Here is a 26,990-nt window from a genome sequence, read left to right as displayed (position 1 = left end):
CATTCCACGACCCATTGACTCATACATCATATTTTAACGCGGAGTTAATTGACTTTGAAGTAACCGCATGAGAATTTTTAAAATTGGGGGAGTGAAAAATAAGTGGATGGAAAAATTTATGGTTTCTGTGGGGAGAGATGAGTTATTTGCTGGGAAATTGGGCTCAACACTTTCTGAGGGCTTTCAATTATTGTCATTAATTTTTTTTTTTTTTTTTTACACGACTTGAAATATTAGAGAAACATTTTTTTTTTTCGGGAAACCACAGAAAAAAAATGAGTATTTAAAGTAAAAAATTTGTACTCGTCCCAAGAAAATTTTTTCTAGTCCAAAGAAAAATTTATTTTCTGTTTCCAATACAAAACTTTTTTGTACCATGAAATTCTTTTTTTCAAAAATTTATTTTACAAAAATTAAATAGAATAATTTGATAAAAAAATTTTTTTCAACTGTAAAAATTTCAAGTCCAATTTTCTCTAATGAATTCTGATATTTTTATTTTTAATTTGAATCAAAAATTCTATAAGTAAAATTTAATATTTTGAAAATTGACGAAAAAAAATTAAAAAATTATTAGACGTCGGCTAACTTCAGTCTCATAAAAAAATTAATAGAAATATTTTGATGTTTTTATTTTTTTAAATTAGTCAGAAATTGAAAAAAATTTTAAGCCTGTTAATATTTTTATTATCAATATCCTGAGGTATAAATTTTTTAAAACAAAAATGAGTAAAATTTAATTTTTGAAATTTAAAAAAAATGACCTGAGGTTAACAGACAATTACTAATTTTTTAATTTATTTTTTAAACAAATCAATTACAAAAATACAAAATAAAAAAATGCACTTGTAGAAGATCAAAAAAACTATAAGTGCAATTTTTCAAAATATTTTTTCTTTTATAATTTATCGCTTTTAAAAAAATTCAAAAATTATTAGACGTCAGCTAACTGGAGTATCATCTAGAAGTTAGACGTCAATTAACAATTTTGGTTTTTTTTATGAACAAATCAATTAAAAAAAGAAAAAAAAAATTACACATGTAGAAAATTTAAAAAACTACAGGTGCAATTTTTCAAAATATTTTTTTTTTAATTATTTATCGCTTTTAAAAAAATCCAAAAACTATTAGACGTTTGCTAACTGGAGTATCATCTAGAAGTTAGAAGACAATTAACAATTTTGGTTTTTTTTTCAACAAACCAACTAAAAAAAAAATTAAACGTATAGAAAATCAAAAAAAACTACAGGTGCAATTTTTCAAAATATTTTTTTTTTAATTATTTATCATTTGGAAAATAATCAAAAAATTATTAGCCATCGGCTAACTTCAGTATCATAAAAAAAGATGAATTTAAAAAAAGTAAAAACCAGTCAAATTAAAATTTTGAAGACAATGAGCATTAAAATTTTCTATTGACGTTAGAAAAAAAAAAAACTACTTATCTTAAAAATAAAAATAAATAGGGCAGAACAAAAAGTAAAAAATAAAACCGTTAATGTATAGAAGGTAATAAAAATGAAATGATTGCATAGAAAAACGGGATATTGTTATGGAAGTAACGGATAGGTTAATTATGGGAAGGAAAGGGAACAGGTGTGTTTGCACTGAGTTGTTACATTATTGTTGTTATTACGCGAGTTTTAAAACCAAATCTTATTTAGTAGGTAATGAGTGCCAGTACTTGTGTACTGTCCTAATCGGGTGGGTTAATGACCGTGTAACTTGTCCAACGACTTGTACTTCCTTTCATATTTACTTATTTTTATTCTAACAATATATATATTACGTAGTGTATTATATTATCTTTTATTATTATCCATATCTCATTATACTTGTTATGATAATATTCATATAGATAATATGTAATTATAAAGAATTAAAATTCTTTATATTCTTTTAATCGTGGATTTATGGATTATTGTTCGATTATCGCGTACCAGCTGTCAGGAATTTTTTGGTGGAAAATTTTAATAGCTTTATTTTTTTTTTTTTTTGTTTAAGGAATATAAATATATATAAGAATATGTTCTTATTATTTTATTATAAAATTATTTTTCCTGGTCAAGATTCGAACCGCGATCTTTTGAGCAAATAATAGAATTTTCAATTCAAATTTTCCCTCGGTTTATGGCTTTTTTTGGTAAATTTTATATATGTATAATATTTATGTATAATATACACATTAGTAAGCGGGAAAAATTTAAAAAATTCAAATTTTGAATTACTGGGTTGTGAGAAATATATATAATTACTTTTAAAATTTGTTTGACATATATTTTTGTCAGTGTAAATTATTTATTTGACTATTATTGAGTGTAAATTAATTTTTGTAATAAATGGGGCAAGATGGGCCGTATAAATTTTTATAAGAAAAAAAATTATTTAATTTTTCTCGATGGGGATTCGAACCACAAACTTTCTGAACAAATGATAGATTTTTAAATTCGAGTTTTCCTGATTACTAATGTTTTTATAAAAATTTATATATGTATGGATTTTTAGTAAGCGGGTTAAAATGGACCGTATAAAATTTATTTTAATTATTTTAAAAATTTATTTGACATACATTTATCAATAATATAATAAATTATTCGACTGTTCTTTAGTGAAAATTAATTTTTTTTAAACATGGGGTAAGGTGGACCATTTAAATTTTTATAAAAAAAAATTATTCACGTTTTCCTGCTTATTATTATTATTATTATTATTATTATTATTATTATTATTATTATTATTATTATTATTGTTTTATAAAAATTTATATATGTATATATTTTTAGTAAGCGGGTTAAAATGGACCGTATAAAATTTCTTTTAATTAATGGGCTAAGATGAGTCATATATAATTTGACATATATATATTTATCAGTAATATAATAAATTATTCGGCTGTTATTTAGGAAAAATTAATTTTTTTAACATGGGGTAAGATAGGCCGTTTAAATGTATACGGAAAAAAATTTCGTTAAAAAATAAGGAAAATAATATTAGAATGATAACTAAAAATAATTAAAATGAGTCACAAAAATATGAATGACAGGAAAGAAATGAATGAAAAATAAATTTATCTATTAAATCTTAGGCAGAATCAATTAGTCATTGAGTCAAAGACTAGTAGTAAAACTAAAGCGTCTGTTAAAAATATAATTAAAAAAAAGAAAAAAAATTAATCGGCTGTTTATCGAATCGTAAATATACAAGATAGTAATTATTTAACGAGTGATAATATTTATAAAAATATGTCATATCTCCAATACACCTATATAGATAAATATATTGTACATATATATCAGTATTAAATAGATATAACTAAAATGTACATGTACACACGTGTCGTACGTCAATCGTAAAAGTTGGACAACTGGTCGACAACTGAAACCCAAGTGTATGATTCAGTGCTTAATATTGAGTGTCATATATCCGTAATGTATAGATATATATGTTACTATATGAACATTTATCCTGACATTCCATTGGGCATTCAAATAAAACACTTGGATGCGCTTGTATGAGCTCATACATCATACATTTGCGCTCTTATTCTTGTTGATGTTGTTGTTGTTATTACAAAGGTTTATTTTTTTATTTATGCGCATCTAATTTCAATCTCAGTATGCAGTTTAATCTCTGTCATTCTTTCTTTAGACTCAGTAAGACACAATTAAAAAATAAATACGGGAATTCGCATCAACAAGATAACGTCTATTTTTTTTCATCGCACATCGGTTTTGTTTTTATTATTATTATTATTATTATTATTATTATTATTATTATTATTATTATTAGCTGTCATTATTTAATAAATGTTGATTGTAATTGAGTATTTCACTTCAATTCCTGTTATTAAATTAATGCTAATTTATTTTTTGTAAATAATCTGTTTTCTTAATTTAATTTTAGTTTATATTTATTTGAGCTTTGGCACTGGCTGATAAAAATATGATATTTTTGAAATATAAAAAAATTTTTTGACACAATCGACTACCCGTCATAAGTCTCTCCCCTTAATCGGCAGGTACTGAGTCCAAACAGCCTCCGCTTGACCACTTTTTTGAGTTTCGTAGCAGACATCCCGTTATAAGCCTCCGTTAAAATTCGATAAATTATAAACTGACAGAAGGAACAAAATATCAAAATTAATGATGAAAATTTACTATTGATCTTTCGCGGATAATTATTTTATAAATATTATTTATTGTTGATAATTGAAATAATTAATTACAATTGAAAAGTTTTATTGAGCATTATGTTGATCAATAACAATTATTATTATTATTACTGTAATTAATACCACGCCCATGGAAAAAATTTATATGTTGAATATATTAAAAATATATTTCTATAAATAAATCATATATAAACGTATTATAACAAAAATATGCGTCAAATATACTGAAAATATAGACGAATATATGCTACATATAAAAAAAATATAAATAGAATATATATGGAATATATAACTTTTGGCCGATTTTCGTATATATAAAATATATATTCAATATAATGAAGTTATATGTATAATTTATTTTGTATGGATAATCATAGAGGCAGTAAAAGTTCAAAGAAATACATACAAAATATATTGGCTTTATATTTAAAATATAATTGATAGAATATATTGTGAATATATGTTAAATATATTTAGTCATTATTATTTTTTACATTACTATTATTATTTGTGTAAAAAAATAAGTATTTATTTTACCGCTATAAGCATTAGAAAAATCGGGACACTGGCGCATGTGATAAACCGGAAATATGACGTTTAAAATGATGGAAAATAAACACAGGCTTATAACGAGTAGTCGAGATCAAAACTAAACACACGGTAGTGGGAGACTGAAATTTCAAGATAAATTTCCCCTGTCCCTTAGACCAGGCTTATGACGGGTCGACTGTAGGACCATTTTACCCCTTAGTTTTTTTGACTAGTGTATAATAATAATAATTTTTCAATAGAAAAATTCAAAAATTTTGAACTGTCGCAATAAAATTCCCGGATACTTTTCAAAATTCCCTGACATTTCCATAGTATTCCCAGTTTGTGGCCACCCTGTAATTAAATAATTAATAGGGAGACTGAAATTAAAAAAAAAAATTCCCCTGTTCCCTAGACCAGACTTATGACGGACAGTCACTGTATTTAAATTTTCAAAAAATTCTAATTGAAAAATATTGATTAATTTTTTTTTTCCACTTTTATAAATTTTACTCAAATTTAAGCAGTGAAATTTGTGCAAAGTTAACAGTATATATTATTTTAAAGTAAAATAAAAATTTAAAGATCGAGCTGGCATCCGGCATTCACTGAATTACTGAATTCTTTTTACACGCGATGCTGTCCGCAAAAGGAGTTAAAAGTAAGGCGATAAAATACACCCGCCAACAATTTATTTTACTCTTAATAATTCATATATATATGTACATATATAAATATATATGAATGCAGTATTGATGTAAAAATCTTACACGTGCTTATCTTCGTGTCAATAATTGATGTTACTCTTTATGTTGAAAAAAAATTTACAAAGAACACGAAAAATAATTTTTTTTTTCAACAAAAGTTAAAAAAAATCCTGTTATTAACATGAATAGAGTAATTAGCAATAATAATAATAATAATAATAATAATAATAATAATAATAACGAGCAACCTGCAGTCACTACGTGACTGCCCAAATATCACTACTAAATTTATAAAATACGCAGAAAAAAAGGATTTCTTGCCGCAACAAAATTTCAATTTGCACCAATAAATTTTATGCATTATCAATTAAATACAAAAATTGTCTTGGGGCGAAAAAAGATTTTTTTGGTCAAGAAATAATTCCTTGCACCAAGTAATTTTTTCTGGTTCTAAATAAATTTTTGTTTTCAATTCACAATGCAAAAAATTTATTGGGGTAAGTAAAAATTTTCTTTAGGCGAGTAAAGATTTTTTGTGTCAATGAATCTTTTTTTTTCTATCCACACTTTTTTGGCTTTGAGAAGCTTCCAAAAACCAAAAGGGAGTATAAAAATCTGTCATTTTGGAATAAGTACCGCGATATAAATAATATAGATATATATTCAGTGACATTCAGTCATATTTAGTGACAGAATAATTAAAGTATTAATTTATTTAAAGAAAATAAATACGATCGTCTTTTTTCCCGCGTAATTTAAATGTAATTCGAATGATATAGATAAATCTATTTATCTCAATACTTGGCAATTAAAAAGAGTTTAAAGTATGAAAAGGCACAAATTCAAGTCAAGACCATCTAATGATACCAATTTCAATAACATTAACTAATTCTATCATATACATATGGCGGAAACAAAATTTTCCTTATTCTCTTAAAAATATAGATAATAATAATAATAATTAATAATATTTTATATATATTTAAAAAATATTGCGGTACTTGTAGAGTATGACAACTATCGCAAATTCCTATCTGTAGATTTATAATAAATATTTTTTTTATTATTATTATTATTTTAAAAACTATTATGTTCCTTCCTGTTTATCAGCGATATAAATATTACCGAGTGAGTGTATCACATTCCTAGAATAAATTACTCACGATTTATTTTTTAAAGGAAAAATCACTCGATGCCTAACAAGCATGAAATCAAATGTCTGAGCACTAATGCGTTTAAAATGTATACAAGAGGCGTAAAACTAGCGTTCATTTATTATAATGACAATACTTATTTGTAAGTAACATTGCATTTATTTTTAATTAAAAATTTATAATTGAAAAATTTCCCTTTTTTTTCATTCGCTGAAATTATTCAGACTGCAACGGCTTTGAATTTTTTTCCGTCCAGGATCGCGGTGAAATTTTTTTCTTTTGAATTCGAATGTGTACTTAAAGACACTTATGATTATTTTGGCGGGAATTTATTTTTAAATTGAATTATGAATGAGAGGGAAAAATTTAATTTTTGAATTTCTTGGGGTCATCGTTTGTGGAAAAATTTTTTTTTCTCAAATTTTTTGAAAACTTTCAAATTTAAGCTGCGGAATTTTTTTTGCGCGGGAATTTGATGAGTTTGAAAATTTAAATTAAGAGAACTCTTTGATCATTGGACCGGAAATGAGTAGAATTATTTTTATCAATAAAAGTTTCAAAAGTTTAATTCAATAAAATATTTTTTTTTCTTTGTATCAAAAAAAGATGAAAAAAATGATAAAATATTCGCAGAAATACGCGAAAATCATAAAGTGAAGTAAATGTATATAAATAAAATAAAAGATTGTAACAAAAAGTACTAAAGTATAAGGAATAAACTTTTTATTTATGTAAGTCTGCGTTTAAATAAATCGCTAGTACACTAAAGTTATTTCCCAAAAGAGTAATTTTTTATCCTATAAGAACTTTTACCGATAAAAGTAATCCTTGAATTTTTTTATTGTTTATTTTATTATTCAATCCACTGACTTAAACAATAAACCTACTTTTTTTTACGACTGAATAAAAGTCCAAATCTAGAAAAAAAATCTTTCAGCACTTCCCTATTTCGTATCCGTCTTAATTTTTGAATTTAAATGGTAATTACTGACCATCTTATACTGCCAAATGAAATAAAAAGTCTTGTAATCCATAGAGAAAAGACTCACAAACAAAACTATCGCAATTTCGAATCGATTATCTTGATAATTACGCCGCAAAATGAAATCCGTACATCCGTACATTTATTCGTACGGATGTACGGAAACTCAATATCTCCTAAACTACTCGACCGATTGGAATAATTTTTTTTGCATTCATTTTAAAATGATCTAATTTATAGCTCCGATAAAAATAATAAACTCAAGTTTTATTTTATTAACAATAATTAATAATTAATTAATGATACTGAAGTTAGACGTCTAATAATTTTTGGAATGGATTAAAAATGAAAAATATTAAAAAAACAATATTTTTAAACAATTGCACTTGAAGTTTTTTTAATTTCCTACATGTGCATATTTTTAGATTTTTTTTTTTTTGTAACTGATTGGTTAAAAAAAAATCCAAAAATTGTTAATTGTCTGATAACTTCGGGATCATAATTTTTTTCAAGATAAAAAATCTTTGAAATAATAAAATAAAATGTTTATAAAATAAAAATAAAAAAATGTACGTTTAGAAAATTCAAAAATGAGTAAATTAAAAAATTTTCTTGTCTGCTACATTTACTCATTCAAAAATTTAATTCACATTAAATTAATTTTCATCAAACAAAAATTATAAACAAATAAAAATAAAATTTGAATTCTGCAATAGATAGACAAAATTTTTCGATAATTTGATTTATCAATAATTAAAATTTCTAGTATCAATAAAAAAATGAATTTTAAATAATGAATGATTTATAATAAAATCCATCGTGATTTAAAGTTTTAAAATTTATGGTGTGCATTGAAGGTTGCACCTGCATTCTATGCCCAACACAAGGTCAAGATAATACACAATACACAACAAAAACAAACGACAATATTTACGGGACTGTAAAAATGTTAAACGCTGGATATACGTCCTCGAGATTGCGGCGCACCTGATGGCATCCACTCTTTATTATCATTATTATTATTATTTATAATTCTTTATCATCTCTAAGTGAATGCCAAGAGTGTGGTTGAGTTTAAAATAACCGGAAATTTCCAGTGCATAAACCGATGAATAATAATTACTGAGTTAATTTTTAAATTTAAAAAAAAACCATTGTCTTTTTTTAAAAATTATTATGCGCACAAGGCAGGTGGAAATAATAAATCAGTAATGAAAGCGACTAGAGTAAATAAATATAAATAAAAATAGAGTAATCGATTTTAGCGTGACTAATGTCGTTGCAAAAGCCGTTTGTCAACGTAATGGTAGTAACTGAGTTCAAATGTATAGACAATAAAACAGGGCGTTGATGAGGAGGTTCGTGGAGATTATCTGCAGGTACTAAACTTATTGCGTCAATGTAACTTATTTTTTTTTTTTTTAAATAATAAATATATTGAGAACAATAGAAGTGTATATTTTGTTGAAGGAGACCATTGTCACTCCATTGGATAATGTTATGTATGTTATTCATCGGAAACTCGCTAATTACGATAACAAAATAGAATAGTGGAGCGGAAAAATTATAACATTTTTTTTTTTTACTTTGATTATTTTCAGTGATTTGTTAATTAATTTTTTTGGTTTAGTGAAGATTTTTTGTATTTTAGGTAAAAATTCGACATAAAATTTCTTCAAAATTGATTTGTTTTCAAAAAATTAATTGAATTTTTTGTTTTTTAGTTTTAGTTCAAATTTGAGAAAATTTGATCAAAATAAAATTTTTAATCTGAATAATATTTTAAAAATTTAACAGAAAATTTCAAAGCCTTTTTTTAAATTTTAGTTCAAACATTGACTTAAAATTTTACCAAAATAAAATTTTTACTCTGAATATTTTAAAAATTTAATGAAAAATTTAGAGGTCGTTTTTATTTTTAATTTTAGTTCAAAATTTGACTTACAATTTTACCAAAATAAAATTTTTACTCCGAATGATATTTTAAAAATTTAATGAAAAATTTCGAGGTCGTTTTTTTTTTTTAAATTTTAGTTCAAAATTTAACTTAAAATTTTACCAGAATAAAATTTGTACTCTAAATAAAATTTTTAAATAAATAAAATAATTATCCTGTCCCGTACAAAAATATACCATAAAATTTTGACAATTCTCAGTTTCAAAAAAAATTCAATGATCGAAGTCAGAAGACACTAAAAAATATTCAAATTTTTTTTTTTCAACATTAATTACAAAAAAAAAAAAAAAAGTAAAAAAATGCACATGTAGGAAATTAAAAACTCTACAGGTGCAATTTTTCAAATATTTTTTTTTTTATAACTCATAATTTAAAAAAAAATCCAAAAATTATAAGACGTCATCTAACTGAAGTATCATAAAAATTTATCACTTGAAAATAAAATATTTTTTCTAAAGCTTTCACTTACAACTAAAAATGTCAAAACACAAAAATAAAACAATAAATCTTCAAAAAAAAAAAAAAAACCCATAGGTAAAACTTACCTTTTCTTTGTCTTTTTCTGTAGCAGATTCCTTTTCATTGACATTGTCTTTGTCCTCAGGAGTGTCCGTATGTGGAGCAACACCATTGGTGGTGGGTTTAGTGGTGTTAGCATCAGCTTCCTCGATCCTCTCCAATTTACCATCACCTACAGCCGGTGCATCGCCCTCTGCGGGGATTCCATCTTTTTTCGGTGTCGTTGTCACGTCCATAGACCTCTTGCTGTGTCGTCCTCCCATTTTAAATAATTATTTTTCTATTCCGTTATATACTCTACCAATCAATAAATTACTCGTATGTCTATCTAATGTCTGTAACAAAAACAAGGAATTTAATTATTAGTTCAAACGCTTGTATTTTAATTAAAACTATTTTTGTTATTATTATTATTTATTTGCATCAATGAGCTTTATACTAAAGAATGTTTCAAATTAAACGAGATCAGTTGGAAGATTATACTTTGTTGTTAAATTAATATGAAGAAAATGCGGAGGACTGAGAAAATTAAGAAGAAGAAACAAGAGGAATATTTTTTAATTCTTTTTCAAGTCAATGAGACTGATCTTTCACACATTCAATTATAGCGGTAACATTTGAATTAAATTATCCTAGTATTGCTGGGAAATAGGACATTTGTTTAAGACAACAATTAATTCAATGGTTAGATATTACGTAATTTAAAAAAAGGCGGGAAATTTTAAAAAATTTTTGGAATTAAAAAATTTATGTATTTCGAAAAAAATTTTTCGAATATTTAAATATGAATTAATGTTTTAAAGTTTTTAAATTCAGTGCTGGATTTTTGGAAAAAAAATTTTTTTTAAACTCAAGAAAATTTGAATTAAAAAAAAGATTTTATCAAATTTTTGAATGTGAATTAAAGTTTAAAATTTTTTAAACTGTTGGGTTTTTAGAAAAAAATGATTTATTATTAAACTCAAGAAATTTTAATTTTAAATAAAAATTTTATTGTTTCTGAATATGAATTAAAGTTTAAAATTTTTTAAACTGTGTTTGGTTTAAAAGAAATATTACTTATTTTTAAACTTAAGATTTAAATTTAAAAAAACATTTTATCAAATGTCTGACTATGAATTAGAGTTTAAAATTTTTTAAATTTAGTGCTCGGTTAAAAAAAAAATTACTTATTTTTTAAACTCAAGGAAATTTGAATTTTAAAAAAACATTTCATCAAATTTTTAAATATGAATTAAAGTATTAAATTTTTTAAACCGTGTTGGGTTTTTAAAAAAAAATTTACTTATTTTTAAACAAGAAAATTTGAATTTTAAATAAAAATTTTATCAAATTTCTGAATGTGAATTACAGTTTAAAATTTTTTTAAAATCAGTGTTAGATTTAAAAAAAAAATGATTTATTATTAAACTCCGGAAAATTTAAATTAAAAAAAAAATTTTATCAAATTTCTGAATATGAACTAGTTTAAAATTTTTTAAATTCAGTATTGGTTTAAAAAAAAAATTGTGTTAAATATTTAAATATGAATTAAAGTTAAAAATTTTTTAAATTCAGGGTTGGATTAAAAAATTATTTAATGTAAAGGATAATTTTGTCAACACAAAAATCCTCTTTAATTAAACAATTAAACACAATTCTCAGTATATTTTAAACAAAAGTTTTTTGTTTCAATTAATAAATTAATTTTTAATGGAATTTTTAAATTCGTTAATAAAAAAATTTATTTGTTAAAAAATTTTCCATAGACTACTGTATTAAAAAAATCTACGCCGTTTCTAAACGTTATTTTTTTCCTCAACGTCTAAGAAATATTTAATTCATTCTTTTTTTTTAAAAGAACAGTTTTATAAAAAGGATAAGAAAAAATGTCAAAGTATCTAATTTATGATTACACAAAGTGGGTTCGTGAAAGGCCGTCGAGTGTTTACTCTTCTCGGTGTCTTAAATGTTTGCACAACGGAATAGGTCAGTAAACGTATGAAAGTACTTAAACTTGCATTTATTTATGTGTGCACACAATCTCATACTCTAGTATGCTAACCGCGAAACCCAACAGTATTCATCCATCAATTTAAATAAATGATATATAAAATTTGAATTATTATTATTTTTAATATCGATAAATTAAATTAGTCCCTTAATCCTTCGTCCGGTCGGTCGATAACATAAAATATAAAGCACGAATACGAAGACGAGGACGAGGACGACGACATTTAATCGCCTACGTGATCGGATTTATGGGATTTAATTTATTAATGTGCATTGTAAGTACGTGGGATGAAAACTTTACTTTCTTTTAAATTGTATCACTTATAAAATCATTTTTTTTAAATCTCATTGATTTGATTTGATTTAATTTTTTTTTTTGCACTTTGTTTGATATTTCCGGTTTTAAAAAAATAAGGTCACGGTGTATCATCCAGTGACTCAAAATGATAATAAAAGTCATACAATTAAATAAAAAAATATATGACTAAGTTGTGAAGATATAAATAGAATAAAAGATGAATCTTTTTTATCAATCCGCTCAATAGATTAATGAACGTTGATTAATATGACAGTAAGTCGTTAAGATGATTTTAAATGTTAAGTACGATAACTATTTTTCTATGCCAATTAAAAAAAAAAAATAAAATGATTAAATACTCAACAAATTTTTATTATATAATAGTTTATATTGTAATTACAGTGGATTCTATGCATTGAATTGAAATAAAAAGTGTTCGAGTACACAGAGAATGTGATATTTAACACGACAGATTTTTTTCCCGAGCAATTTACTGCGTAATTACGCCGTAAAATCAAATCCGTACATTCGTACATTTAGATGTTCGAATGTACGGAGGCTCGATATCTCCTAAACTACGCGACCGATTGGAATAATTTTTTTTGCATTCACTCAAGAAGACATTTGCCTATGACCCTAATGGTATATAATTAATTAAACGCATCATTAATTATTATAAATATATATTTTAATTTTTTTTGTTTATATTTTGAATGTAAATGTAGCAGACATAAGACAATTTTTTAATTACATGTAAAAAAAATTAAATAATTGAAATAATAAAATTTGAAAAAATGCATGGACTCATTTTTGAATTTTCTAAACGTGCATTTTTTTATTATTTCAAAGTTTCAAAAATTGTCAGATGTCCGCTAACTTTACTGTCATTTATTTCGATCATATAATAGTTTATATTGTAATTACACTTTCCATGCATTGAATTTGAACAAAAAGTGTACGAGTACACCGAGGGCATTGTATTCAACATGACAGATTTTTTTCCCGAGCAATTTACTGCATAATTACGCCGTAAAATGAAATCCGGACATTCGTACATTTGTCTGTTCGAATGTACGGAAGCTCGATATCTCCTAAACTACTCGACCGATTGGAATAATTTTTTTTGCATTCACTCAAGAAGACATTTGCCTATAACCCTACTGCAAAATAATTAATTAAATGCATGCTTAATTATCATAAGTTGAAATTTGAATTTTTTACCGGGAAAATTAAAAAAATTTTAATTATTATTTTAAGTGGAATAATTAAATGCTTATAAAATTTCCTATGAAAAATAAAATTACCAAAAACATCTGGTCAACTTGTGTGTATATCATGTGTGTAATGTGTAGGTCGTTTAGTTCGTCTACTCCTCGACTCGAAATGAAAATTTATTGTAATGCAGAGCAGCCGTGCGTACAAGTGAGTGCGAACCCGCATACAGTATGAGAAAGCGCACGTGTTACCTCGATGACAAAAAAAGAGTAAAAAATAGAGGGACAAAAAATATTAAAATAATTATGAAAAACGACTAGAGGAAGTGCTACCGTGTGTTACACTAGATAAAAGAATAATTATTATTTTTTAAAATAATAAAAAATAAATATGGTAATTTATGAATTTTTTAAAGCTGAATCATATATATTTTTTTTTCTATTTTGTTTAATTTTAAAAAAATACACTTATACCCTGATGATATAAATATGATAAAAATTTATTGCTGCAGTATAACGTGACTTTTAGTATAAAAAAAGTGTATTTATGATAAAATCTAAATTCTACTAAACATGTGATGAATTTATTTAAGTGTAGCATGACTTTTAAAGTTGATCGTTAGAAACAATCATGTAAAATAAAAATTATTTATGATTTTTTTTTTTTAATAGATTTACAAAAGGTCTTACTCAAGTAAAGAGAAAGGCAACAACTCATCTCTTAGTGAATAAAAAAATATATAATAATTTTAATGACATTTTTTTTTATTCAGAAAAATTGAATAATTATTTTTTTAATTTAAAAAAATTACGAACTAGTGTTTGAAGTTTAAAAGTTTGAATCTGGAAATTTAAATAAAGAATTGGAGTAAAAAAATTAAATTTGAATAAAATAATTAATTTACTTCGACGCTAAATTTAAATAAATTTAATAATATGGTAATTGGAGTTTTTTTTTTTTGAATAAATAATTAATTAAAATCAAAAGCAATCAACTCCAAATTAAAAAAATTATTGTAATAAAATTTAATTTTGATTTTGGAGTAAAAAAAAAAAATTGATGTTTTAAAAAAATTTTTTTTCGGGGTATCAATTTTAAAAATAAAAAAACGCGGCAAGCCCAACCCAACTGACACACAATCGCCAAAGACTGGTCTTGAAAAAAAAAAAGCCTACGGCCTCTTCTTTTCTTTCTTATACTCTCCCTTTAGATCTTAAATGCACGGCAGGTAGAACGTTGTGGAAAAATCAAACAAAGAAATCGCGCCAGAGAAAGTACAAAAACTCTAATAACAGCAACAGAACCGATGGAAAAAATTCCCTAAAATATTTAAATAAAATGATTTTGGTTACAAGAGAATTTACAAGTTTCTGATTTTTTTTTGACAAATCAAAAAAAATCCACATGTAGAAAATTAAAAAATCTATAAGTGCATTTTTTTGAAATATTTTTTTTTTATAATTTACCGCCTAAAAAAAAATTCAAAAAATTATTAGACCGCTAACTGGAGTAACTTCTAAAGTTAGAAGACAATTTACAAGTTTCTGATTTTTTTTTGACAAATAAAAAAAAATCCACATGTAGAGAATTAAAAAATCTATAAGTGCATTTTTTTGAAATACTTTTTTTTTAGTAATTTATCGTTTTAAAAAAATTCAAAAATTATTAGGCCGCTAAGTGGAGTAACTTCTGAAGTTAGAAGACAATTTTGGATTTTTCTTCACCAAATCAATTAAAAAAAAAAAAAAAAAAAATCACGTATAGAAAATTAAAAAAACTATAAGTGGATTTTTTAAAATAATTTAATAACTGGAGTATTATTAAAATAAAGTAAAATGAAATAAAGAGCGTGTTATCGATTGATGCCCATTCCAAGATGGCGATCCCGATGGATCCAGACCTTATCCAGATTAAAAAATAACACCTACGACTGTAACCATCGTCCCAACCTCCGGCATGTGAAAAAAAAACCGCCGACAGACGAGATATATAAAGTAACAGAACCATAAAACATAACTGAATTAACATTGATTTTCTAAGAAGTCAAAAGGCTAAAGAGGGATATTTAAAACTGTCCATCAAAGTCTTTAGCATCCAGGAAGTCGCACGCGCACGCTCGTCCTTCCACGAATCCTCATTCTTTCTAAAGAGTTAGCGCTGTACCGTTAACTTTCATCCCATCATCTCAATCCCAAACTCAAATTCAAATTCAAATTTCATCTCAATTTCAATCTCCACTTAAAATCCTAACAATTAAACATTTAAATAAATACGTTACTCACAATATATATTTTTAAAAAGCTCACGTTCACTTTTATATTCACTTATAACCACAGCCAGTCAACAATTTTAAATTTAAATTTATATTAACAATATTTTACTTATTTATATTTTATGTATACAAAACACTCGCGTATAAAATTTAAACAAAAAACTTTTATATATATTTGTATATTTTTTTTTTTAAATATTTTATTATTATTATAAATTTAAATATTTAAACACAGGGTAAAAAAGAGCAGCATTGACAATTTCATGTACTAGGCTTGGCAACGCGCAGCCGACTGACTCTCGAAACACGAGCTTGTAATTTTTTGCTGGAGGGGGAGGAAGACGCGACAGTGGCGCCCTTGCGGCAAAGGGGATAAACTTTATTGTATGGGGATGGGGAGTATGGCTAGGATAGTATAGTATGTGATATATATACATATATATATGTGTGTGTGTATGTTTGTGTGTATGGTGGCGTCGTTTTGGTTCGTCCGTTTTCAATACTGTCTCCATTCTCTATATATTCTATATCTATTATATACGTTTACATTTAATTGTACTTTACTTGCATTTGCCGGTTGGTGACTGTCGTCTGTACATATCATGATAATAATAATTATAATAATCACAACACATCGTAAATTCTCTTTATACGTTAAGTCGCCCTCAACTTTACTATAAAAAAAATGTACACCCTGTCATATATTTTATTTAGTTTATATATATATATATATATATATATATGTATATATGTATATGTATTAGGTATATGTGTAATTTTTATTACCAAGAAATTATTGATTGTTATTTAAATATATTACTTTGGCGGTAATTTTTAAATTGTCATTTTTTGAAATTCAAATTTTCGCGGCAAAACTTCAAATATTAATTTTTAAGCGAAAAGTAAAATCGGGGGATAATTTAAAATTTTGTAATGAGAATAATTGTATATGAAGTTAATAATTTAAGTACGCGGGTTTTTTAAGTACAAATAAGTGCATAGCAACCCCGTGAATAAGAGAGAGATAAACATGGGGAAAATTTTATTATATATATATATATATATGATGTATTGTTTTTATTACCAAGAAATTATTGATTTTAATTTAAATATATGAAATCTGGCGGTAATTTTAAAATTGTCATTTTTTGAAATTCAAATTTTCGCGGCAAAATTCAAATATTAATTTTTAAGGGAAAGTAAATTTGAGGGATAATTTAAAATTTGTTAATGACAATAATTACAAACTAAGTTAATAATTTAAGTACACGGGATTTTCAAGTACAAATAAGTGCATAGCAACCCCATGAGTAAGAGTGAGATAAACTAGTGGGGGAAATTTTAAGTCATCTCTAGTCGGGTTGTAGATGGAGTAAAAGGGCGGGGCTCTTGTTGTTCCAGCGCCTTATGTTTTAAATATTTACGTAAATACTTAAGCAGTATTTGTCTGTATAGTTACTATAAGTCTTATCTACATGTAATAGTTATAATAATAATGATAAAATGTCTTTATTTATGTTACGGTTTAACAAAAATAAAGTGTAAATGTGGTAATTTATTGTTATTGTTATTATTATTGTCTGGGGTTTAAAATGTGTTGAGTGAATGGCATAAGGGCATTGGGACTTACTGTGGGTCATATGGACATTTACGAGCACGTTCTTTAACGGAAGCTAACACATAAATCTAGAGACCCGAGACCAGAGTTGAGAGCAGATCTGAGTTCTCTACTGTACTCTACTCGGCGGTATGCTGGTTTAGCTGTTACATTTGTTCCCCGGGCAGATCGAACACGCGTGGCCTTGCATCAAGGGCTTTTCCACACTCTATATAACACTCGTGTACGGATAATTTCGAGAGTGATTTATTGAGTTTTTTGTTTGGGGTTACAAGGCTATTGGAACTTTAAATGGCTTTTTCATTACATTACTACACTGATGACAAGTTTGTTTTATTGACCTGTTTGATTTTATAATAATAATAATTACTGTTATTTCTGATTGATTTTTTTGCACACCTCAAGCTCGAAAGCGCAGGTGTGCTTTTTTTTAAACTGTTTTGGGTCAAATTTGAAAATCTGTTATTATTTTTGTACTTAAAATATAAATTGGAGCTAAACTATTGAGTTTGGGTGAAAAGTCAATCAGACCTTTTTTGTAGAGAATTGAATTTCCTACAAAAATGTTGCAGTACATTTTTATCGTATCTGTGAGCGTTAAGACGTAATTCGATGTGAGAGCTTGCGAAAATTTAAAATCTTAAGGCGGGAAAAATTTGCTACAGAAGACTTTGAATTAAGATTCTGTGTAAACTATTGATTTGAATGAAAAAATGTACTGATACATTTTTTTAGGAAATTAAATTCTCTACAAAAAAGGTCTGATTGACTTTTTACCTCAACTCAATAGTTCAACTGTAATTCAATTTCGAAGCGAAAATTTAAAATTAAACAGGAAAATTTTGGTACAGAAGACTTCGAATTAAGATTCTGTTTGAATTTTTAAATTTTATGAGAAAGTCTATGAGACTTTTTTTGTAGAGAATTTAATTTCCTACAAAGTTATATCAGTACATTTTTATCGTATCTGTAATAGTTAAGCTGTAATTCGATTTCGAAGCTCGCGAAAATTTAAATCTAAACGAGAAAAATTTAGTACAGAAGACTGAATTAAGATTCTGTTTAAACTTTCAAATTTTATGAAAAAATATATGAGATCTTATTTGTAGAGAATTTAATTTCCTAAAAAAGTGTCCCCATAAATTTTTATCGTATCTTTAATAGTTTCGCCAGAGTAAAAGTTATAAATGAAAAATTTAATGATTTCTTTTTAAGTTTGAAAAAAAAAAAAGTTTATATTAAATATTTATGACTCATGTACTTTTTTATCATGCTATATATTTCCCCGAAACAATTACGTCAATAATAATGATAATTGACAACAGGGGAAGAATAATACACATTCATACGTTATCATGTTTTTTATTCATACGCAAAAATAATAAATAAATTTATAAAAAAAAGATTTTTTTTCCTTGTCAGATGAACTACTGTCGCTCACATTCCAAGTAACACGATATTTATCGTATGACTTGAGTAGTTTGCTCGCGATTAAATTTTTTATCTTTTTTTAAACAACAAAAAAATAAAATTGCTACAAGATTTCTTCTAGTCAATTCAGCCATAAATTTCCTACCGTCTGATCTAAAAAAAAGTAAAATAATTTAAAGTAATAGACTCTAAACTAAATAAATTAAGAGCAGAATTGTTGAATCGTGAATTGATCAACAAAATGAGAGTCACGCTCGGTTAATTCTACTGATAAATATTTCTTTACTTCACTCTTAAACTCTCTTTACTCAGCTCTTATACGCTCGCTAACAAAACCGTGACTGGTACAAGTATTTTATTACGTCAATTTAAACACTTTCAAAAATTCAAACTTATTTTCCACAATTTAATTTAATTTTTTGTTCCATCAAAAAAATTATACTCCAATTTACCCCTTGTTTTTAATTAAATATCAAATATTTTTTATTGGGGTCACACAAATATGTTTTGTAAAGCAAATGAAAAAAAAACGAAATCGATTCCTCAAATATTTAGCGAGATATCGCGTTTCCGTACATTCGGACTAAAAACCGTACGAATGTACGGAATCGATTTTTTGGGGAAACTTACAGGCGAATTGACTTGGAAATTTTTGGTAATTATTTATTCGAGTCCCGCGAGTAGATTTGGGTGGTTTTTAAATAAATTTGCGACATGGAAAAAATAATTCACGACTAAATTTCACAAAAATGACAGTTTAAGGGGGACTACTAGTGTGAAATTTTGAAAAAATCATTTTTTTGCATATTTCGATAGTCTATAGCTTCAAAAATAACAGAAAAATTCCTAGTGCATATCTCGAATAGTTTTTTCAACTCACAGCCATGACGAGCATCCGGTTGTTGGTTCAAATTTTCGCGCGAAATTTGAAATTTTTTTCAAAAACTCCGCCATTTTGTCACATTTAAATTTTTTTCTTAGCCCGAGGGTCACGCTACGGAAAATACTTTCTAGTTTGATAAACTTTTTGGTTTTAATTATTTCCTGAACTGCAAAGGTCGCTGTCACTGCAGCAGTAAGGACTTTTTTTTTAGCGGGAGATTGTGAATAACTCGCCGAATTTTGAATTTTTTTGTCCAAAAATTTTTTCTAGTATTCATTATATATCTACAAATATATCCTTAGAACATTGAAACATTCCATGCACCAGTTTTCTTTTAAAAAATTCCCGCAAGTCATCTTTATTTCAGGCGGTCACACTACTGGTCCCCTTGAGTAATAAATTAGTAATTAAAATGTTTAAAAAATTACTTATGACAATACACTTTTAATGATAATTAATTGAAAAAAAAAAAAAGTTTGAATGAAACAAAATGGCGCGTTAACCTTTTGAATGTCTTAAGCTATTATCCCTCGTAAATTAATAAAGTGATCGTCAACTAGGGATAAAAAGAATTCTGTACTCCCACAGTTCTTTTGTACAATTTAATTTTTTTTTAATTTATTGCTTTTGTCCGAACGGATTTAATAAATATTTTTTTTTTTTAATTTTTTTTTTCAATAAATTGGATTAAAAAATTTATAAAATTAAAAAAATGCGGGACAAGAGACTCGTGATAGAGACAAGTTCAATCTCAAGTCTGTCGAGTAATACCGAGTACGTAGCACGTTCATTACCGGAAACGGAAGCTCCACCCTAGTCAGTAACTGCGCGGCCGCGTGGTCGCGCACAAAGAATTTAATACTGCTTTTACTTTGTACTCTTGAAATTTTTTTTATAAATAAATAAATAAGAAAAAAGAAGTTGTCAATAAGGCGTGAGAATTTTCTGTCGCGTGATAAAATTAATGTTTTAATTGTAAAAAATTTTTATTAATTGGAGAAAAAAAAAATTTGGTCATGACGTATATAAATATAGAGTAATGAAGTGAGGAAGTCATGATACGAATAAGTAATGATGAAAATAAAAAAAAATAATAAGAATTAAAAGTTGAGTAGGAATGTGACTTTCACGATCGCCACCCACTTTGAGGGCAAGGGGAAGATTGTTGTGAAATAAGACTCCTTGGTAGTGTGCATATGTATGATACCAAGTGCACTGCCATGAGTAACTCAATACAATGCTTTTATATATATGTATGGATGGTTATTATTATTATAATATATATATATGTGATATATAATAGTGTGCCAAGAGTCTCCGGTGCGAGAAATACTCAATACGATGCTTCGTTTATGATACTTGCTCGTATTATGGAATGAATGGCTCGCGTAAACACGATAGTGATATCAGACTCTTATAAATATATATATATTTTCATATTTATCAATATAAAATTTTTTACCCGCGTACTGAATTTCTAACTCAAAATTTTTACTCAATTTTAAATTACGGGCAAACTATTCACGTGAGATAAAAAATCAATCAGACCTTTTTTGTAGATAATTTAATTTCCTATCGAATTGTCTCAGTACATTTTTACCGTATCTCTGAAACTTGACCCGTAATTTAATTCCAAAGATTTGAGAAATTTCGATTTTTACGACAGACTTTTTTAGGAACTACTCCATTTGATATTCTGAATAAACTATTGAGTTTACGTAAAAAAGTAATCAATACTTTTTTGTAGAGGATGAAATTATCTACAAAATCATTTCTTATCATTTTTACAATAAACTCAGTAGCTTATGAGTTATTCAAATAAAAAGGAACTGGAATTGAATTTAATTTAAATAAAAACCAGTGATGAATAAAATGTCACTTTTTTTTATTTAAATCTTTTTCACATCATTTAATATGTATATAGAATAAAATTGAAGACCTGGTGGGCTGATATTTTAATACGAACTAAACATCGACTTCCGAATAATAAAAGAAGACCCCCGGACATCCGTCGGAACTGTGGGCGGCTGGTGCCCAAAAATAAATTCCCAAACATTAAAAACAATAATATATACACATATATATATATATATATATATATATATATATATACTATATTTAAATACCCATAATTGATTTTTATTCATCATACATTTTATGCGTAACATGACTTGATATAAATTTAGCACTTGAATAAGTAAAAAAATTTGAAAACCGTCTGACCCTGGCCAGATTCAAAACTTCCCGCTATTTTCGAGCTCTTCAGCTCGCACTTTCCATTGCGAAAATTCAAATAATGAACAATAACACAAAAAATAATGACGTAAATCGTTTTTTAAAATTTGTATCAGCAATATTTTTGAAAATAATCAAGATTTTGACATTCAAGGTGACATTTGACGCAGTTTTTTAACCACTGACGTTCAAAAAAAAACTTCCATCAATTAGCTCAACAATTTGAATTTTCCTAGAAAAAAACACTTCCGATTCTTTTGACGACGGTTTCTTTTGAACTAATGACCGATTTCGATGGTTGAGGTGACATTCGGCGCGGCTTATAAAGTTTTGGAGGTTGATAAATTTTGGAATCAATCTATCAAGTAAATTAAAAGTTATCCGAAAAAAACACTTGAAAAAATTTGATTTTTTGAATACCTCCGAATATACTATACCGATTATGATCAATTTCTATCAAATTGTTGGCATTAATGAGCCTCTTTGAACGCTACCTCAAAAATGTCAATCGCTTCATCCGTTCAAAAGTTATAATTAGGGACAAGATTTTAGCCTTATTTTTTAAATAAATGGTGTCAAATTTTTGATATTACGACGAAAATATTGGTCTTATCGAAAAAGTTTTCGATCAAAAGTTGTAGGAAATTTAATTTTATAAAACAAATGTCTTATGATTTTCATATACGACCAATACTTTCACCGTAATTTGAAAATTAAGATTCATAATGAATGATTCAAAATTTTGTAATTATGAAAATCTTAATTTTGAAATTACGGCTTTCTTATTAATCCTAAGAAAAAATTATAAGAAAAATTTTTTTTAGAAAATTAAATTTCCTAAAAATTTTGTTTGAAAACTTTTTTAATAAGATCAATATTTTTCCCGTAATATAAAAAATTTCACACCCCTAATTATTAATTATTTTTAAATTAACGCAAAAATTCTGGCCCTAGTTATAATATTTACACACATGCATAAATTTGGAAATTATTTTGAAATTACTCAGAATAGTTTCCCAGGACCTGTTAGAAATTCGGTTTCGAAAATTGGACCAAAGATAATAACTTCCCTATTTTTGAAAATTTAAAATTTTTATGGCGGGAAGTTTAAATGATTTAAAAATTGATTAAATAAAATTGAGTAATTTGATGATTAAGACGGTGATTTAATTTTTCATTCATTAATCAAATGTGTAAATTATATAGTAAAGTACTGATGAGTTTATTGGTATAGCGGTGACTCGTCACAGTCGATGTCACTGTGTACTTTTACTCAATTGCCAACTGTATGACACACATGAGTACAAATATATATACATATATATGCTTAGTATGTATTTATACGGTACAGCCGCACTTTGTATTACTTTACTTGCACAACTGTCTGCTCTAGTATGTATTTCTAGCGTTACTTTGTATAACGGAGTTTTATTTTATCGTATAAATAAACTCACTCGTTAACTAACTATCTATTATTATTCAATAATAGTAGAATCTAATAATAGTTTATGTAAATATTCATTCAATAATTAATGCGTTTGAAAATATACTTTTTTTATACTCATTTAAAAACTCGATTCATTTCCTACATTTAGAAAATTTAATTTAAAAAAAAATGGAGCTTCTTATTTTTTTTAATTTACGGCTAAAATATTCAAGATACGACTTAAGTGTACTGAGACATTTTTTTAGGAAATTTTATGCCTGACAAAAAAGTACTGAGATATTTTTTGTGTAAAGTTGATTGCTGATCAGTTATTTTAATTTCAAGTACGCGGTATATTAATTTGGTCAGTAATAAATTTTATATACTTTTTCAAAATTAAAATTCTGGGGTAAATATCAAAAATATCATAAAAATGTACTAGAATGATTTTATAGGAAATTTAATTCTCTACAAAAAAGTATTCCGTGATTTTTCTCGTAAGTTTGATAGTTTAATAGAAATTTAAATTTAAAATTATTTACTCCAATAATAACAAAACTATTTTTAAAAAAATGAGTTCCCAAAATATATTTTCCGACAAATCAAAGAAAAAAATGTTTTTACAAATATAGAAGAGTGGCGTCATTGGGGCGACGTGTATTGATTGCAAACGATGATTCATGGGGATAGGCATGACGACTAGTCAGCCCCCGCGATATTCTGAGCGGGTGCAGCCCCTCTAGCACGCGTACCTCGTCCTTCGTTCTCTCTCTTCCCCTTCTCTCTCTCTTACCCTTCCTCCCCCACAAACTACTCACTCTTTGGCTATAGCTTCATCTATCCACCCATACACACCCAACATATATCCACCTATAAAAATACATACGCGAATAGGGTGAACATCAAGAGCTTGACTAGACTGTCCAGAATTTTCCACGTAAACTTTTACCCTCCACACGTGTACTCAGAAATTACAATTCTGCTGCCACAATGTCTACTCTACTCTACTCTACTCTACTCATTTTTAGCACATGATCGATATATACATTTACTTATTCATATTTATAATTTTCCCATTACCTTCATTACCTCAATTTAAAAAAAAAAATAGTAATAATTATTTTTAGCACACGTTCATAAGATTCAAAATTTGAAAAAAAATTGTTTTTTATTTAAAAGTGAATTTATTGGTGTGTTAAAGATTGTGTGATTTTGTGGATAAAACTTGTTGGACTAGAGTAGAGTATGGGTAAGATGGACTTAGGAAAGGGAGCTGTGGGGTAAGAGGTAAGAAGGGAGGAGGGGGTAAAACCGCGGTTTTATGTTGAGTATTATACTCTTGACCGACGCATCTGGTTTGCACATTCAAGGCCGGCCAATAAACTTTAGTACATACGCGTATAAAAGATGAGAGAGATGAAATTAGTTTGTAAGAGTGTTTAAATGCACTTGCGCAGTCGTCATACCAAGGACGTTAACCAAAGATTTAAATATATATTTATTATGAAAATAAGTTATTAAAAATCCGATTAATGAGATCGGATTTTTTAATTTATTTATTTATTAATTAATAATTTTTAATAACGAGTTTTGTTTAATATTTTACCTTTTAATGGGCCGTTAAAATTATTTACTTTTTATTTTAACAATTTAAGCTTTAGTTCATCTGATAATGTCATAAAAAAAATTTTTTTTATTTTTTTAATAAAATTACAGAGGCGAGGAATCGAACCCTGGACTTCGCGAGTCAAGCAAAAATCAATCACTCGCTTTGATTGATGATATCTCACAAACTATCGGAGATAAATAGACGTTGTGTATGGTTATTGGAAAGGAAATTTAATTTCCTACAACTTTTGTCTGATTAAAAAATCCCGTAAAATCAAATTTTCAAAAGTTACCGCCATTTAAACAACTTAATTATTTTTACTATAGATCATTGTTCGTCTGAGCTTAAAACGGCTGTATCTTTTAAACTTTTGGCCCTATGATATTTTTTATAAGGACCAAAATTGTAGGAAATCTAATTTCCTTTCCAAAGACCATATATGACGTATGGATATCTGTGATATTTATCGAGATATCGAAATATAAAATTTGCAAGAAAAAAAAATAATGAAATTTTTATTTGCTATTGTCAATAAAAATTCAATACAGAAAAAATATATAGGAGGTTAAATAAAAGAAGTTGAAGCCAAATATCTGATTGGCATCGCGGTCAGGTTTAGTCTCGAGATCCGGAGTTTCGGGGCTTCCAGATCTTATTTCCGGACGATATGGTGGCGACTATAGAACTTGGTGATGTTATAAAGCCAATATAATACTAGTACTAGTGTGAATATAGAGGATAAAAAATAATAAAACGATAGTAAAACTGAAAACTACAAAGGCCACCCCACAAGAATAAAAAGTGACGGGACTTTGAGCGTAAAACAATTTTTTAATCGAGTTAAAATAACTTTCGAGTGACACTGGTGTGTCATTTTATCTTCTCACTCTTACATTGGTTGTAACATTACATATGTATAGTACACTTTTAACTCAATGCAATATATAATAGTATGTAATGTTAACGAGGAGGAGCAAAGAGGACTGGACGGCACTCTTGAATAGTTACAAACGACAGTTACCAAAGAGAAGACCACTTATCGCGAGATAAAACGTTAATTCGATACTTCCTGTTCCCTTACGAGACTAGTCTGATTTTGCAATACGATTAATCGACACAAATATTTTATTGTTTGTTATTTAAAAAATATTTCGTGTTTTATTTCAAAAAATTTCAAAATACTGTTATACTAAAAGAAAAATTTTCAAAGTCTAAGCCCAATTTCTAACAACAAAATTTTTTCGTATTCAAGTCCGAAAATTTTTCCAATACAAAAAATATTCTTATGAAAAAATCAAAGCCCTCATAAAAATTTCTAGTATATTTTTTAAATTAAAAAGAAACCCGCGACATTGTGAATATTTGAATTGTAGTTTTTCTTTAACTCAATTAAAAATTCCGCGGGTACGGAAAAATTTTCTAGACCAATAAAAAAGCAACTAACAATTTTTTAATCTGATTGAAATTTTTCCTGGGTCATAAATATTTTGAATATAAAAAAAAAATTCTTATGAAAAAATCAGTCCTCATAAAAATTCCTAGTGTATTTTTTAAATTAAAAAAAAAACCGCGTAATTGTGAATATTTGAATTGTAGTTTTTTTCAACTCGATTGAAAATTCAAAAATTTCGCGGGTACGGAAAAATTTTCTAGTCCAATAAAAAATATAATTAAAAATTTTTTAATCTGAAATTTTTTCAGGTTCATAAATATTTTGAATACAAAAAAAAATTCTTATGAAAAAATCAGTCATAAAAATTCCTAGTGAATTTTTAAATTAAAAAAAAATTGAACAGAAATTTAAAGATTAAAATTCCTCGAGTACGAAAAAATTTTCTAGACATAAAAAAATTTTTGAAATTTTTCCAAGTCCATAAATATTTCCAATGCAAAAAAAATTCTTATGAAAAAATCAAAGTCCTCATAAAAATTCCGTGTATTTTTTAAATTAAAAAAAAGAATTGAACAGAAAAATAAAAATCTATTTGTA

General features: G+C 26.4%; 1 protein-coding gene across 3 annotated transcripts in view; it reads right to left on the bottom strand.

Moving 5' to 3' along the window:
* Window positions 1-26,990, bottom strand: part of LOC130674263 (A-kinase anchor protein 200-like) — a 63,315-nt gene that overhangs the window by 25,182 nt on the left and 11,143 nt on the right. For 2 of the 3 annotated variants that reach the window (XM_057479534.1, XM_057479536.1), the window contains exon 2: window positions 10,048-10,356. In XM_057479534.1, the coding sequence (XP_057335517.1) occupies window positions 10,048-10,284 (237 nt within the window). In that variant the 5' untranslated portion in view covers window positions 10,285-10,356. Of the gene's footprint in view, window positions 1-10,047; window positions 10,357-15,808; window positions 16,087-26,990 lie in introns of those variants that run through there. The other variant, XM_057479535.1, reaches the window with a different exon arrangement.

The sequence above is a fragment of the Microplitis mediator genome, chromosome 9 (genome assembly GCF_029852145.1).
Source record: "Microplitis mediator isolate UGA2020A chromosome 9, iyMicMedi2.1, whole genome shotgun sequence".
NCBI classification, from domain to species: Eukaryota; Metazoa; Arthropoda; class Insecta; order Hymenoptera; family Braconidae; genus Microplitis; species Microplitis mediator.
The sequence above is the reverse complement of the archived record's forward strand: the minus strand, read 5'-3'. Positions and strand labels throughout refer to the sequence as shown.